The following is a 14,342-nucleotide window of genomic DNA, read 5'->3' on the forward strand; positions in this document are numbered from 1 at the left end:
TCCGCGGAAAACACGAGTCGCTGCTATTGTTTTGATATTTTTTATGGTGTACGGTGTTTTATAATGGGCACCTTCAGTAGCGACTTCTTTAGCTTCGAACGGAGTGACTCAAGTGAGTGTTTCGGAGCGTCTACTCAACGGCAAAAAAGCGCTACTCTTCCGCTTTCTCGCCTTTGCAGACGGTCTCGGAATAAAATGCGAGCAGACGACGCCGAGCACGATCGCTTTTATTTGACGCCGGTATTAAAAAAGTATCCACAAAGTCGACAAAAAAAAAAGAAAAAGCGAGTGACTGGTGGCGTCAGCGCTGCTGTTCACAACCATCCAAAGCGATCGAGCTCTTCGAAGGGCGGTGCAAGGGCTGCTACACCGTTATAAAAACCGACAAAAAATTCAACACACGCAAAACGTAGAGCTCGGAGTACCTACGCCGCCGGTTACGATACTTTACTACGGTCGTACGCTTGCTCTGCACTTTACGAACTCCCTATAAATTGTATTCGTGTACACGAGGGAAGTCAGCCACGGTTTACGATCAAGGCTCTGTCGGCCGAGTTTAGCATCAGCCGACCTCTCATGCTCGCATGCACCCTCATTTAGCTGCGCAAACAAAACATTAATCGGGGTCGTGTCCTGCGTGATTGTCCATTCGCGTGCCAAAGTCACGTTCATACCCTGCCTTGCTGTGTCCATCACAGACGAGACTATCCTCGATAATCAATGACTTTCCGTGCAACGGCGATCAAAACACGGCGACAAGTGAACGCTCGGGTGTTTTATTAGCATGTCCGAAACAAACCAAATACGCTCCAAGGCATTTGCCTAAAAGAGCCCGAGCTTAAAACGAAAGTCAAACGCGTTGTTCGTCTTACCTTGAGCACCTTTCATTACCAAAAGTGAGAAACCGGAGACCCACGCTGCAGCCGAAGCAGCCATTTTTATTTTTCTCTCTCTTTCCGCACCGGAACTTAGTCCGCAATCCGGAAATGCATCCTATCTTGCTCTTTTGACTCCTCGTGGTGCATGAGGAGTCAAAAGAGCAAGATAGGACGCATTTCCAACTCGGTGCACGGGAACTTCACTCCAAAAACTTAAGTATACGTGCACCAAAAGCTTTTTTTTTTTTTTTTTTTTTGCCGTTTAGTTGAAAGATTGCTGGCCGCTACTGAACACGCCCAGTGTCTGCCTCTACGCAGGGAGGGCAAAGAAGTCGACAAGATGACCGTCTTCTACGGCAGCGCCAACTTTAAGAGGGGCACCAAGAGACGTGTCGCAATGTTCCTGAGGCATCCGGACTTCGAGAGGAAAACTTTCAAGAACGACATCTGCATACTGCTGGTGGGTAAACCCGTCGACGAACTGTACGGCCTGCAAGTTCGTCCGCTTCTCGCGCACCTCGTCCGCTTGTTTAACCCTCAAATGCGCCCACGTACGCTTCTTTCTCCTCGACCTCAACCAATGACGGGGCGAGCCATATAAAGAACACGTTCTCTACGCATTCCCTATATAGGGAACGCGTCCCCTTTGCGGGGCGCAAGTTGGTCTGCTCCTTTTGCAGTGGTTGTGGTGACGTGAAAACGCCGAGCTCTGATTGGCTCTCACTTGAATATAGTGGGTAGACCTGAAGGCAGCTGGCTTTGAGGTCTACCCACTATATTTCAGTGAGAGCCAATCAGAGCTCGGCGTTTTCACGTCACCACAACCCCTTCATAAGAAGCAGACCAACTTGCGCACCGCGTGGGAAACTCATGCCTCCCTTTGCGTTTCGATGCGCCAGAGACGAATTTTAAGACACTCGCTCGCCGTACATTCTCCGGCAACTTAACAAACAACGGATGTGGCGAATCCCAAGCATTTCCATTGTCGCTTCGCGTCCATTCATACTGCGACGAATGAATCGCGAAGCAAGAAGATGGACGTAATAAGTCACTGCGTTTTTTTTACTTTTCGGTGGCTATACATTCTAAAAAAAACGTCTACGTGCTCATTACAGCCTTAACGCGTCGTAACGTGTCCTAATCACGTGAAATCTCGCACTCTCAAAAATGAATGATATTTCGTCAAGGGGATCAGTGTCTAAGTGTTTTCTCTTTTTTTTACGTTTATTTTGCAGCCTTCTTAGACAATTGTGGATTTTGGTGAATAACACGCAAGTAATAAATAATATTGGTGTTCTAGTGCAGTTACGCGCAAGATAAGAATTTAGATTGAGCTTACAAAAACTGAGCGCTCATTTCAAACGAACTTTCGGGAATTATTCAATAACTCATTCATTTTGTTATGCCTCTTGGCAGAGTGTCAAACCGAAATTTTTTTCGGTTCGGTTTAGACTCGAATTTATGGCTTTCGGTTCTGTTCCGATTCATTTCTGGGGAGCAAAAATAACGGTTCGAACCGGTTTGAACAACTAAATTGAGAATGTATTTGCCGGGTTGTTTTGGCCATAGCCAATATTTCCACTGTAAAACGAGTATCTATATGGCTTTTTATCATTCGCACAATCAACTTTTGTTATCAGGTGCCAAAAGTAAAAAATTTCACTATTTAACTTCGACGAAGCAGTAAAAGAAATGCTAGATTAACATACAAAATGTCGTGTGTATGCGACTCAACATCTATTTGTTTACCTAAGTCGCACATATTTAACCTGAATCGAAAAGTTATCCCGAAGTCAGGTAGGTCGCCTAAACTATTCATGGTTGGTACAACTTTACGTCGCAGTATTAAAAGTTGAATCCTAGTTGTGCTCTTGAAGTTAGGAATTAATTACAGTGGCATGAAATCCTGGAATGGGCACTTCCTCGCCATATATGTCGTGCAATCTAGTTCGCCAAATACGTTTCACAATATATATGATGACGACGCAACTAAGCCAAAAGCAGTAATATTTTCAATTTCAAAAAGTCAAAAGTTTTAGGACCAGCCCTTTCATCTTCTTTTTATAGAAACACTGAGCGGCAATCACAACGCTTGTTTTCCTGATCAACATTGTTTACACTCAGTACCGTGATGCAGGCCAAAAATCATGCAGAAAAGAGTGACTCAAATTTTTTCTCTCTAATGTGTACGCACCTTTCTTACTCAGATCGAATCTTGCCTATTATAGCGCGTGCCCAAATGAATATTTTCGGCATAGCTTGGAGGTGAAGGTTTGTCAAGATGTTGGACAATTCAATTTGCAAATAAGCATCACCCTTCCTAATTTGTGATTCTTGTTAAATAAAACAAAGTAGTATCTCATGCCCTACTCGAGAATTTTTGAGGGTGTGTATTTTGTTTTTGTCTAGCCCAAAGACATATCAATTTGTTGTTCATCACATAAAAGAATGTCACATAAAAAAATCGGCATTTTGTTCAAGGCTCTCCCAAATCAATTATAGACGTGGCTATCAAAGATGCCCTACCAAAAAAACGGTTTCAAAATAAACCGGAATGAATCCGGAATTTTAATCCGTCATATGGGCCCCTAAGCAAACCGGATTTCTAGAAACCGTAAATGAACCGGAAATACCCAGTCCGGAAACCCAACCGTAATTGGTCGAAGCGGAAGCTGAACCGTATCTGGCCAATCCGTGGAGCTTCACCGGAGTGGGTCTAACCGTATATTAAACCGTATCAGGCAACACCTGAATATAATAGAAGTAGTTTAATAGAGTGACACACCTACTATTTCACCTTCCGATGTACTGCAGCTGATGCTACAAGCCATCCCTTACAAAAATGTCATATCTAGACTTATAATGAAAATACAGATATTGATATACAAGGAATTGGGCAGATATGACCACATATGCATAATCAGGCCGTATATGGATAGATATAGCCATATCTGCCCAATTCCTTATATACCATATATAGACTGCTTTATATGATCCCGTGTTTGGGCCTGGTAAATAGGGTATCCACCCCATATATAGCAATTTTCATGTGATGCTCCTTCTAGCATCACATTAAAATTATTGCCATGGGGCAGGTACCACACTTCCAGGTCCAGACATGGGATCATATAATGCATTTCTATGAATATCCACAAAATATACATTTTACTGCTATCCCACACAGCCAAACGTGGGTTTACGTAGATACATCGGCAGAATAGGCCACTGACCAATCTTTAGTGGCCTGGTTCGAAATTTGTAATTCCGACAAATATGTATGCTACAAAAATCAAATGCAGGCGATCGCTAGTTAGCAAACATTGTAACATATCATTCGACGTCTGAAAGTCACAGCCCTTTGGCGGGATTGGTTGTCGAGGGAGCAGACAGATATGGTTTGCAAAAAAAGTTTTATACATTGAAGCGCCAAAATTCCAAACAAGCACTTCCGCCGTTCAAGAAAAAATAATAGTAATATCACACGAACAACCATTAAAATAAACTAAAAATGTAATAGCACACAGACTCCTATTAAAATAAAACAAAAGGAAGGCGACAATTAAGCTGTAAACTATACGAAAGTTCCAAAGTCGTTGATCCTTACTCACAGGGTAAAGTTCGGATTCAACTCTCCGGTCGAGCACAGCAGTTTTGACATGGGCTTGCTTGCTAGCCTCGTCGTTGAAGTCCTTCCTTGCACCGTGCGATGTTAAAGTCCCCCAGTCGCTCCTCGCTGGCCTTGTTTTTCCGTTCAGTCCCGAAATCACCCCTTGTGACCAACACGTCACACACACACACGCGCACAGACACCATTGTTCGCCGGGAGCAATACAAGATGAAAAGTTCATTACTGCTCCTTGCACACGACGAGGTCACCACCGTTTCCCGGACTGGAAAATGACGAGGGCATCATATTTTTAACTAAAACTTAATAAAAAAAAATGAATAAATAATGCACACATCAGTAACAGAAACCCGGACTAAATCATAAGAAAAAAAGGAAATAACGAACACACAAATAAAAAAGAGTAAAAACACAAAGGACTTACACAGAAAGCCACATTTGTTCAATTAAAAATGACGTTTAAGCCTGATAAAAAAATATTCCTGCTGCGCTAACCATAACCAATATGGTGTGTAAACTATGCGACTTTGAGCAGTGCAGGAATATTTGTGATCATAATCAAATGTCATTGCGAACTCAAAACGTGTGGCTGCCTTCCTAGGTCATTCATATTACTATTTTTCTGAATTCTGTGTTCATTATTGTGGCTGCTCAGGACCAGGCGGAACTTGGTGGTGCTTTTTCCATTCCGACTTTATTTCGGACAGCTTTGTACCCATAGAGAAAAGCACTAGCTTCTCTACATAATCCCACCCCTTCTCCTTGGAGATACCCTCCGTGTATGCTATAATTGGAAGAAAAAAAAACAATAATCTGCAGATATACACATTATTAGCTACATTGTTTTGTAATAATTTTTCTAAATAGGCCCCTGGCCTAGGACAACACAATACCTTTTTTTGGGCGATGTAAAGTTTTGACACAAACAATTTGTTCCGCATTTTGCAGAACATACCCTGTAAAACCTTAAAGTGCACCATTACGATTTCGGCATACTTTACAGCACCATTGTGCTTCCTATGTGCATGACATTTAAAAGCCAAATCCGCAAACACTTCACAATAATTGATGCGTATTAAGCAGTGTGCTTTATGTGGGGCCTTTAAGTGCAAAGCATCCAAAGTGCGCGTCCGTCCGCATTTGCACAGTATACAGAAGTTCGAGAATGCGGGCGGACTGCTGTTTTCACTCCTTGCAGCATATAGCTCAAGGATTCTCTAATTTTGCTTATACAGGGCATTTCACCGCACAGAACGTACAAACACAAGCTTGGAGATCGCACACGCAGTCTCAAAAAACGATTTCATCCCATTTTTTTTTGCACCATAAAACGTTGTGTAATCATAATCATAACATCAATGGGAGTACAAAAGATTGCATTAAAGTTCCCAATTGGGTCTGTTTTATACCGCACAGCCACAGTCTATAGACAAATCAACTAGCTCTAAACATACCGCTCAGCACACCACTGCTAGGCTGAATCAGATAAGTGTCACACTTGCCGAGCTTGAAGCACAGTCGTGATCTATACAAAGGTGAACAAGCAATCGTCGACTGCTCAGTACTGGGAGCATCATCCAGCAGCTGACTTGCTCTCCTTTTCAAATGCCTTGCGAACCAAGTGTGGTAAGTCGTCTGATAAGGAGAGAACGTCACCACACACGGAACTGAGCCGTTGATACTTGCCTGTTTACCTTCATATGGATCAAGTCTCTGTCTGGCCGAAGTAGCCAGTGTGTGTGCAGCACAAACGGGTGTATTGAAATCTCAAGAGGATGAAAGTTCAGAACAGGCTTGGTAAGGTTTCACATTGCAAGTATGCCCATGCAAATTTCACTTTCTAGAACATAAAAATGCATTTCAAATTGTCACCCAAGACAAGCTGCTCTTACACAGCTGTATATATAAGGCAGCTTACCCATCAACAACTTTTGCACACTGCCATAGACTGAACCTCGGCTTGGTCGATGCTAGCTTCTGTTCGGCGAGGGCTGCACTGAGTAGAAAGGTGAAAAATGTGCCGTAGATTATGTGAAACAAACAAACAAAAGCAATCCTAGCATGCACAATTCGCTAGAGGCACTGACAAATAAAAATCAGAGGTTGGGTCAATTATGTTAACGCAATATACTTCAAACGCGTACCATGACTGCTAGCAAAATATTTGCTGCCTTCAATCTAGATAAGCTTGTAAATGTGCATGCCAAATAACAAATAACTTAAAAGCTGAAATATATTTCGATGGAACTACAAAAACCGAAGACTAGCTCTTCAAATATGGTGCTGTCAAGTACACCATAGATGTGTAGAATCGGACTACAGCGTCCCCCTTACAAAGACTGAAGCAAAACAAGTATAAAGTATGCAGTGTCACTACAACAGAAACGATGGTATTGTGATCTCGTGGAGATAAAAGTTCGGAACAAGTGTGACAGGCTTTGGCGTGACAAATATGCCAATGGCATTATTCATTTTTGTATATTCTACGGTGACAGTGCAGGGAAACAATCACACAACAGATACTCAGAAAGACAAGCACACGCGCTAAACTTATAGCTCTTGTGTATTCGACTACTTCATTCTTCTCTTCAACGTCTGGATAGACTTTCCAGAACGTGATAAGCAGAAGAAATAGCACAAAATACAAGAGAAAAAGCGAAAGACAAGACAAAAGAAGAAAGAAAACCCTTACACATCATCATTCTCTCTACCGCTATTGTTTAGATAGAAATTGAAGCTCTTTGGTCGACAACGCTATAGAAGGACTACTTACACACTTGTCCTTCAGATGCTCTATTCTTTGCGCTTTCATTATTTCTCTTGTCAATTGGTCTGAAATCATATCTATTATGGAACAATTTTCAAAATGTGCTATGCAACCACAATCTTGACAGCAGACTCCCAAATACTCAGCGATGACTCGGTGGTTATTATAAAAATGTTCCCTTAAAGAATCATTCAAACACCTGCCAGTCTGGCCTACATACGTCTTACCACACTACTTATGTAGACCAGACTGGCAGGTGTTTAAATGATCGTTTAAAGGAGCATTTTTATAACACCCACCGAGTCGCCGTTGGACATTTGGGAGCCCACTGTCCGGAGTGTGGTTGTGTAGCACATTTTGAAAATTGTTCCGTAATAGTTAATAGTCGAGACCCATTGCCAAGAGAAATAATGGAAGCGCAAAGAATACAGCATCTGAAGAACAAGTGTGTAAGTAGTCCTTCTATTGTGTTGTCGACCAAAAAGCTCCAATTTCTATCTTAAGGATAGTAGTGAGGGAGAGGGATGACTTGTAAGAGCTTCCTATTTTTGTTTTTCCTCTGTTCTTTGCTTCTTTCCTTGTACTTTGTGCTATTCTCCTTATCACACTCTGAAAAGTCAATCTAGACGTTGAAGAGAAGAACGAAGCAGTTGAATACACGAGAGTTGTAAGTTCAGCGCGTGTGCTTGTCTTCCTGAGCATGTGGTGTGCGAATGTTTTTCTGCGCTGTCACCATAGAATATGGTTCATCAACTCGCCCAAGCATCCATTCTATCATATCTGCAGCATTAAAATGACTCTGAAAGTGCGAGCACCTACAGGGTGTATTCACGCAAGTCTTGCAAGTGTTGAGTTGTAGGTACAGTGCCCTGGTTCTGTCCATGTGCGATATATGACCAAATACCACAAGCACTAACACTGCAAACTTCCCCGAAAACCAATGGGCGCGGCGGCGAGCGGTAAAAGTGGTGGTGTTCACCACTCTCGCCGTTTGTTTGTGTTTGTGTGTTGCTACTAACAAGCGCACCAATGGGAAGGCTTCAGCCATTATTGGGAACACTAAATAAACAAATACAAAATACAGATACAACAGAGCAATACTGGATGCAATTAGTGACGCACTTCTGTTGGGGTTCTGTGGATATTTTTACAGCGTGTAGTTGGTGAGCCATTTCAAAGTTGCGATGAGTTGAGCAATTTAGCCAGTGCAGTATGACTGCTAGCCTGGAATCTACAACCTGCACCACGCAGTAGTGATACGCATGCCAGTACGATGCTTTCTAGATCAAAATGGGCAGGGGTTCGGACTGAACCCAGGATTCTGCAGCGCAAGCTTTCGTTCCACGTGCTCCAAATGGTGTGCGCTTGCCCAGTCGGGCACCGACCCCCAACGCAAGGCAACGCAATGCACTTCTGTTGTAAACTCAGCCTTCCGCTTACGAATGAAATGCGCAGTTTCCCTAAAGGCTTTCATTCCACGTGAGTGGCAACAGAATTGCCAAAGGCCAGCCCATAAATGCAGTCTGTGTCAAAAACAATCCTAGCAGCAATAAGTTGCTGTTATATTGCTAACCTTACCATGAACAGCCTTGGCAGTCTTTCATGAAGCCAGGACTTCAGCAGGGGAGACTGTCATTTTGTGTCGTCTCAGGTCACTCACATCAGGATGGCGAAAGTGAATGCCAACATCTAATTAGGAAAGGCTGCAGTAAGTACAAAGATGAAACACAGATTAGAATATATGATAAAAAATATCATGGACCAAGTTGAAAAAGTGCACAAAAAGACAAGGACAAAAATACAGAAACACGTAGGACGCAGACTGGTGTACATTCGCAACTCGATTGATATTACACAAAAGAAAATAAGAGGATGAGAGAAATCAGAAAGGCTTTACTCGGAGAATGTGAGCTTCAGGAACCGGGATGTGAGGCAAAGATGTCAGGTAGATTGTTTTACAGACACTCTAGAACTAGCAACAGCCTTTCCATGTAGTAAAGTGGTGAGTTCATTCTGATTGAACATGTTGAAAAATAGTACCCAAAATACAAGGAATAAAGGCTAGGAATACATACACTACATACGAGTGCGGACTCCCAACACACATACATTAGAAAATAAAAAAAAAGAATGCGTTAGGAGCTTTAACAAAAGTTCGAACAGGTCCAAATGGGCCGTGCTAATTCACCCATATGCATAATACTGTAAAAACAATTTCCTCGGCAGCTCAGGTAACCGACGTATGTGCGGACACCATTGGTTGCCCCATACTACGAATAAGAAAGGCCTAAAATAATTATCTTCTATGTTTTTATAGTATCTGCTAATTATTGACGTTTTTCCTAAGGATGACATACACGAGTAGTGTAAACAGTGCATAGGTATGTGACAATCAATCGTAGATTTGAGAGAGAGATTGAGCTCTCTTTATGTACTAGCCATGTATCTGTTACCTTCACTAACATAAAAAATGACGTGTTTTTTTTTTTTTTTGGTTGCTTCTTGTTAAAAGGTAAATCAGCGCGTTCCACTTGGGCCTGTGCTCGAGCCCTTCCGCATTTATATTTCTCCCTTCTCTGATTTATGCGAGTTCAGTTTGCGCTATGTCAGGTCTATGTCTGGAAGCGCGCGGACATAGACCTCTTTCAATTGTCCATGTCTGTCCTTGCCCCTAAGTGTTTTTATTCTTTCTTGGACTCTTGGACTTTCACCAACCCGCTCTTTGTTCTTTGTATTTTAACTTTCAGTAAATACCCTTAAGAGCTGATCCCTGACGTTGATAACTTAAAAAAACTCCCTTTAGTTTTTGTAAGTTGGTTGTTGTGAGTTCTTATCGGCTAATGCATCGATCTCATTGGCTGCGGACTCGCCACTCCTTGCGTTTTTTTAGGCTCTCAATGACTAGAGTGCCGCCGCATATCACCTTTCACTACCTAGAGGTGCACAGAGTTGGCCAAGCATTGGCCAATGGCTGGCAATGGTCCTTTGGCCAGCGGCCATACTGTGGCCAGCCATTGGCCGATGACTGGCCTTTTTCTGGCCATTGGCCAATGGTCACTGGCCATCAGCCATCGGCCAAGCATTGGCCAATGAATGGCTACTCTTTGGCCACTGGCCACAAGACCATACCCAGCCATTGGCCATTGCTTGGCCAAAATCCGTGCTGCTTGGGTTGCGCGCTAGAGCCTATCCAAGTGGCTGTCGTCTTGATGATCGACGTTGAACGGTAGTGGAGTGTTAGATCTGTAGCGCGTAAATAATTCCGACTTTGTTAAATAAGAAACATATTCTAGAGTCTTATTAGTTCGCTATGCTGGAACGGTTTAATCAAGCATCCTTGTTGTAAACGCTATCATCCAGGAACAAGACTGAGTGATTATAACACCACGGAACTACCATTGCTGAAAGTTTCGAGTTCTATCAGACCCGAAATACCCTTTTCAAGAATGCGCGCACTCTAGCGGCTACTGCACCCCTTATTCGGGTCCGCCATTGTTTAGGCACGTACTCTGACCGTGCCCGAAAAATGGCGACCGCCAGTGTTGCTTTATCTATTTCTTGAGAAAGGTCAATTAAACGTGAAAGCGCGCATAAACGTCTTTTTGCAGCTTGAAAAGCCGATTGAGTACAGCGAGAAGGTGCGACCAATCTGCATCCCGACGAGTCCGGTGGACATCTTCAACAAGGAGGTTACCGTTGCAGGCTGGGGATACCTTAGGCAACGTACGTACCTCAACCGCGGCTCCTTGGCCTCCGTTGCGCGTTATCCAAGCCCCGAGTACGCATGATGTCACTCTTTTGCTCACTCCCGCGACTATACATTCGTGTTGTTTTCTTTTCTCCCTCAATCTTTTGTTTGCCATTTTCTTAAAGGGGCACTGAAGTCATATCTAAAAAAAGGTCATTTTTGATCTCATATTGTTTAAAAGGTGTTAGTTCCCGCAAATACCAAGTTCTATATTACAGAACCGCCTATTCATTTCAGGGCAAAAGAAAATTATGTGGACTCTTTTTTCTCGCGGACTACACTATGTGGACCAATGAAAACCCTACAATACGCGCAGATTTCGAATGATTTAATTATAACTAGTTTCAAAGTGAGTTTGGTACGTACGTATTCGAATAAGACTCCTCTTTTTCTCCGCGGGCGAAGCCATCGCTTGCGACTCGCCGACAAGCGCTCTTCGTCGACCACTTCATTCTGAACAAATTTCTTACCAAAAAGAGGGCGTCCCGATCTTTGAACACGCTTTTAATGAGAAAGTAAGCTACGCACGATTGTGAATTCAGGTTTGTTGGGATGCTTAGTGCCTAGATTGAGTGGTCACCACAAAAGCACGATCTTAAAATCAACTTCAGTGGCCCTTTAAAAGCGATTTTTTTTCATGGTCACTGATTTTCTTTAAGATTTGTCCAACACATCAATAAACGCGGCTCAACGATACTCTGTTGAGGGTAAATAAAAGCAGGATAAGCTTCTCCCTTAAAGCTCTTTATTCTTTCCTCTTTAACAGAACGAACGCTGGAGAGGAGGAAAGTAGACTCGCCTCCTCTTCAGCATTCACTCTGCTACAGTGGAAAGAGTGGAGCGCTCTGTGTAAGGGGCTTGTCCTGCTTTTCGTAACCTCCAATGGAGTATACTGTCAAGACCGGTTATAACGAAGTCGGTTATAACGAAAGAGCGGCTACCACGAAGCGATCCCATTCCCTTTTGCACTTCGTTATAACCGAAGTCGGTTATAACGAAATGGCGGGTATAGCGAAGTGGTTTCCCTTTCCCGTTGACTTTGTTAAAACCGGTCTCGACAGTAATAACCCAAATTATGCGTCAAAAGAACATTACTTCCAAGATATACATCTAATACATTTCTCTCTAAACCAAACTGTTTTTTTTTATATATATATTTTTTTCAGAATCAGACTTTTACCGGTCTTTTTTTAACTAAAACGCTCTACTGGAAACACTGAAAGTGTGACAACAGTTGCAATTTCGGCAGTGCAACCTGTTCCAGAAAATTTGCAAGCAGTTTGATTTTTTGAAATGAATACGGGTGAAGTTCACCTTAAGCAGAACAATGAGGCGCGACGCACTGCTTTTCTATGACTGCCGGCTCGACCTGCAAATTCTATAACATGTGGCGTCACTCCACTGAAGGGCGCGGGAAAATTTTTAACGTTTATTTTGGCATCTCCTTAAACTGCCGTTTTATCAAGAACTTGTGAATTTTGAGTTAATGAACAGCACACCGGAAATAGTCGATTCCGAGTATTCCTGAAGAGTGGTTAGTTGGGGTGACTCATAAAAGTACAGTCTTCAGCAATAGGTGGTATTCACTGGGCGCTATACTTGAGTCAGGAAGATACCCCACTTTTCTTCTAGGGGGACTTACAAGCGGAAGCGTTATGGAAGCTGATCGTGGGCTCCCGCCCTGCGACAGCGGGCTCAACTATGGCCGCCAGTGAATACCACCCATATGAACGACCCATTCGACGCTGCAGCTTCAAGCAGCTGTGCTGAGTTCGCTTTGGACAGGCGCACGTTGCTTGGTGTGAAGAAATAAATAAACCCTCGTTCTATTCTCGCCCTCAAAATTAAGTGCCAAGGGACAACGTGTGCTTAGAACTTCCGCATACATTGCCTCAGCTAATAGGTCTTTTATACTGTTGGACAATAAAAATATTAATAGATAAATGTTATTTCCATCACATTATATTAGTGATGAAAGGAGACCGAGAAAGAAAAGCAACATAAATGCAGCTTGACGAGTTCTCGGCCCCCTCCTACAATCAGCAACAGGGGCAGCAAAGACCACAAAATAAACAGAAAGCATATAGGTCAAGACATAAAGAATGGACTGAATCAGGTCAACAATTTAAAATATGACATAGTAGCTACGGCGCAAATTAAACTCTAACAATTCGATCATAAAAAAAAAAGAATAATTATAGCAACAAAAAACCACTTGTTCGTTGACATCGAGAACATGATTCAGCACTGATAATAAATTGTTACTAAGCTTATTTCGAAGAAACAGAATAGCTAAACACACACCAGGCCATTAAGTAAAACTTTGATTGGTCATAGTCATGACATTCCATTCTTGTAAAAAGGATAGAATTTCTTGCGGCGTGGATGTTAAAAAAAGCATATTTTTAGCATTCGGTTAACTAAGTAGGTTGGGAAGTACGTTCTATAACATCTGCTCACCGTAAGTTCTTCTGCATTTAGGCACTTTCTAGCTTTCTAAGTTGCGAGTGGGAGATGTAGGAAATCCCATTGTCAGAGGTGCTGGTTTGACAATAAGACTAGGGTTCCGCGTTTTCGGTTTCCATTATTGCAAAATTCGGCGTACTTTTTTCGGTGTTTATTTTAAAATTCAATTTTCGGTTTTTTTCGGTGTATATTTATGCCCAAAACAGTTTATTGGCTTCTTTCGGTGAATTAAAATAAACACTAACGGACACCGGATCAGACGATCCTTGTAGCTCTGATATTTGTGATCACTCAAAGAATAACTGCACAAATAACTTGAAAAGGAAATCGATACTTTATTTGGCAAATGTGTGCAACTGTAAAAGAAACAACAAAAAAAACACGGAAGTACAAACAAGTCAGATATGAACCCTATGCCCAAAACACACGGAACTTTACTTTCTGTACATCGGGATTACGTGATCTTATTATAGTACACACACATGTACTTTCCCAGGTTTTCTTCGTTGATCCGCACTTTTCCTTTTTTGTTAATATGGCCGTGAGCTTCGAGAATGCCCTCTTAACGCTAACACTGGACACTGGGGGGCTGAGGAGATGAAGCGTTGCCTGAGCGAAAATCGGCCAATCAACCCGTTGTGACCGCCAAAAGAGACACGGTGCGACGTTTTGAAGCACAGCACAACATGCAGAGCTTGCATCCAGTCTTCCTTACAACGAGTTTGAAAACAGGCTCGTACATGGCGAAGTCATGGGGCATTTCGGACTTCAAGTTCCGATTGATGAGGCGCACAGTAAACCAAAGCGTCGTGATGGCATCCGTGTATCTTATCCATTTGGACACGTTTCGGTCGGCAC

At 42.6% G+C, this 14,342-nt stretch overlaps 1 protein-coding gene across 1 annotated transcript in view; it reads left to right on the forward strand.

Moving 5' to 3' along the window:
* Positions 1 to 1,202: 1,202 nt before the first annotated feature.
* LOC8041033 (serine proteinase stubble-like) overlaps positions 1,203 to 14,342 on the forward strand; it is a 36,826-nt gene continuing 23,686 nt past the window's right edge. Inside the window, exons 1-2 of the mRNA XM_029975808.4 lie at positions 1,203 to 1,338; positions 10,879 to 10,993. Coding sequence (XP_029831668.4) covers positions 1,219 to 1,338; positions 10,879 to 10,993 — 235 coding nt within the window. The 5' untranslated portion in view covers positions 1,203 to 1,218. The remainder of the gene's footprint in view (positions 1,339 to 10,878; positions 10,994 to 14,342) is intronic.

The sequence above is a fragment of the Ixodes scapularis genome, unplaced genomic scaffold (assembly GCF_016920785.2).
Source record: "Ixodes scapularis isolate PalLabHiFi unplaced genomic scaffold, ASM1692078v2 PGA_scaffold4__175_contigs__length_147842914, whole genome shotgun sequence".
NCBI lineage: Eukaryota > Metazoa > Arthropoda > Arachnida > Ixodida > Ixodidae > Ixodes > Ixodes scapularis.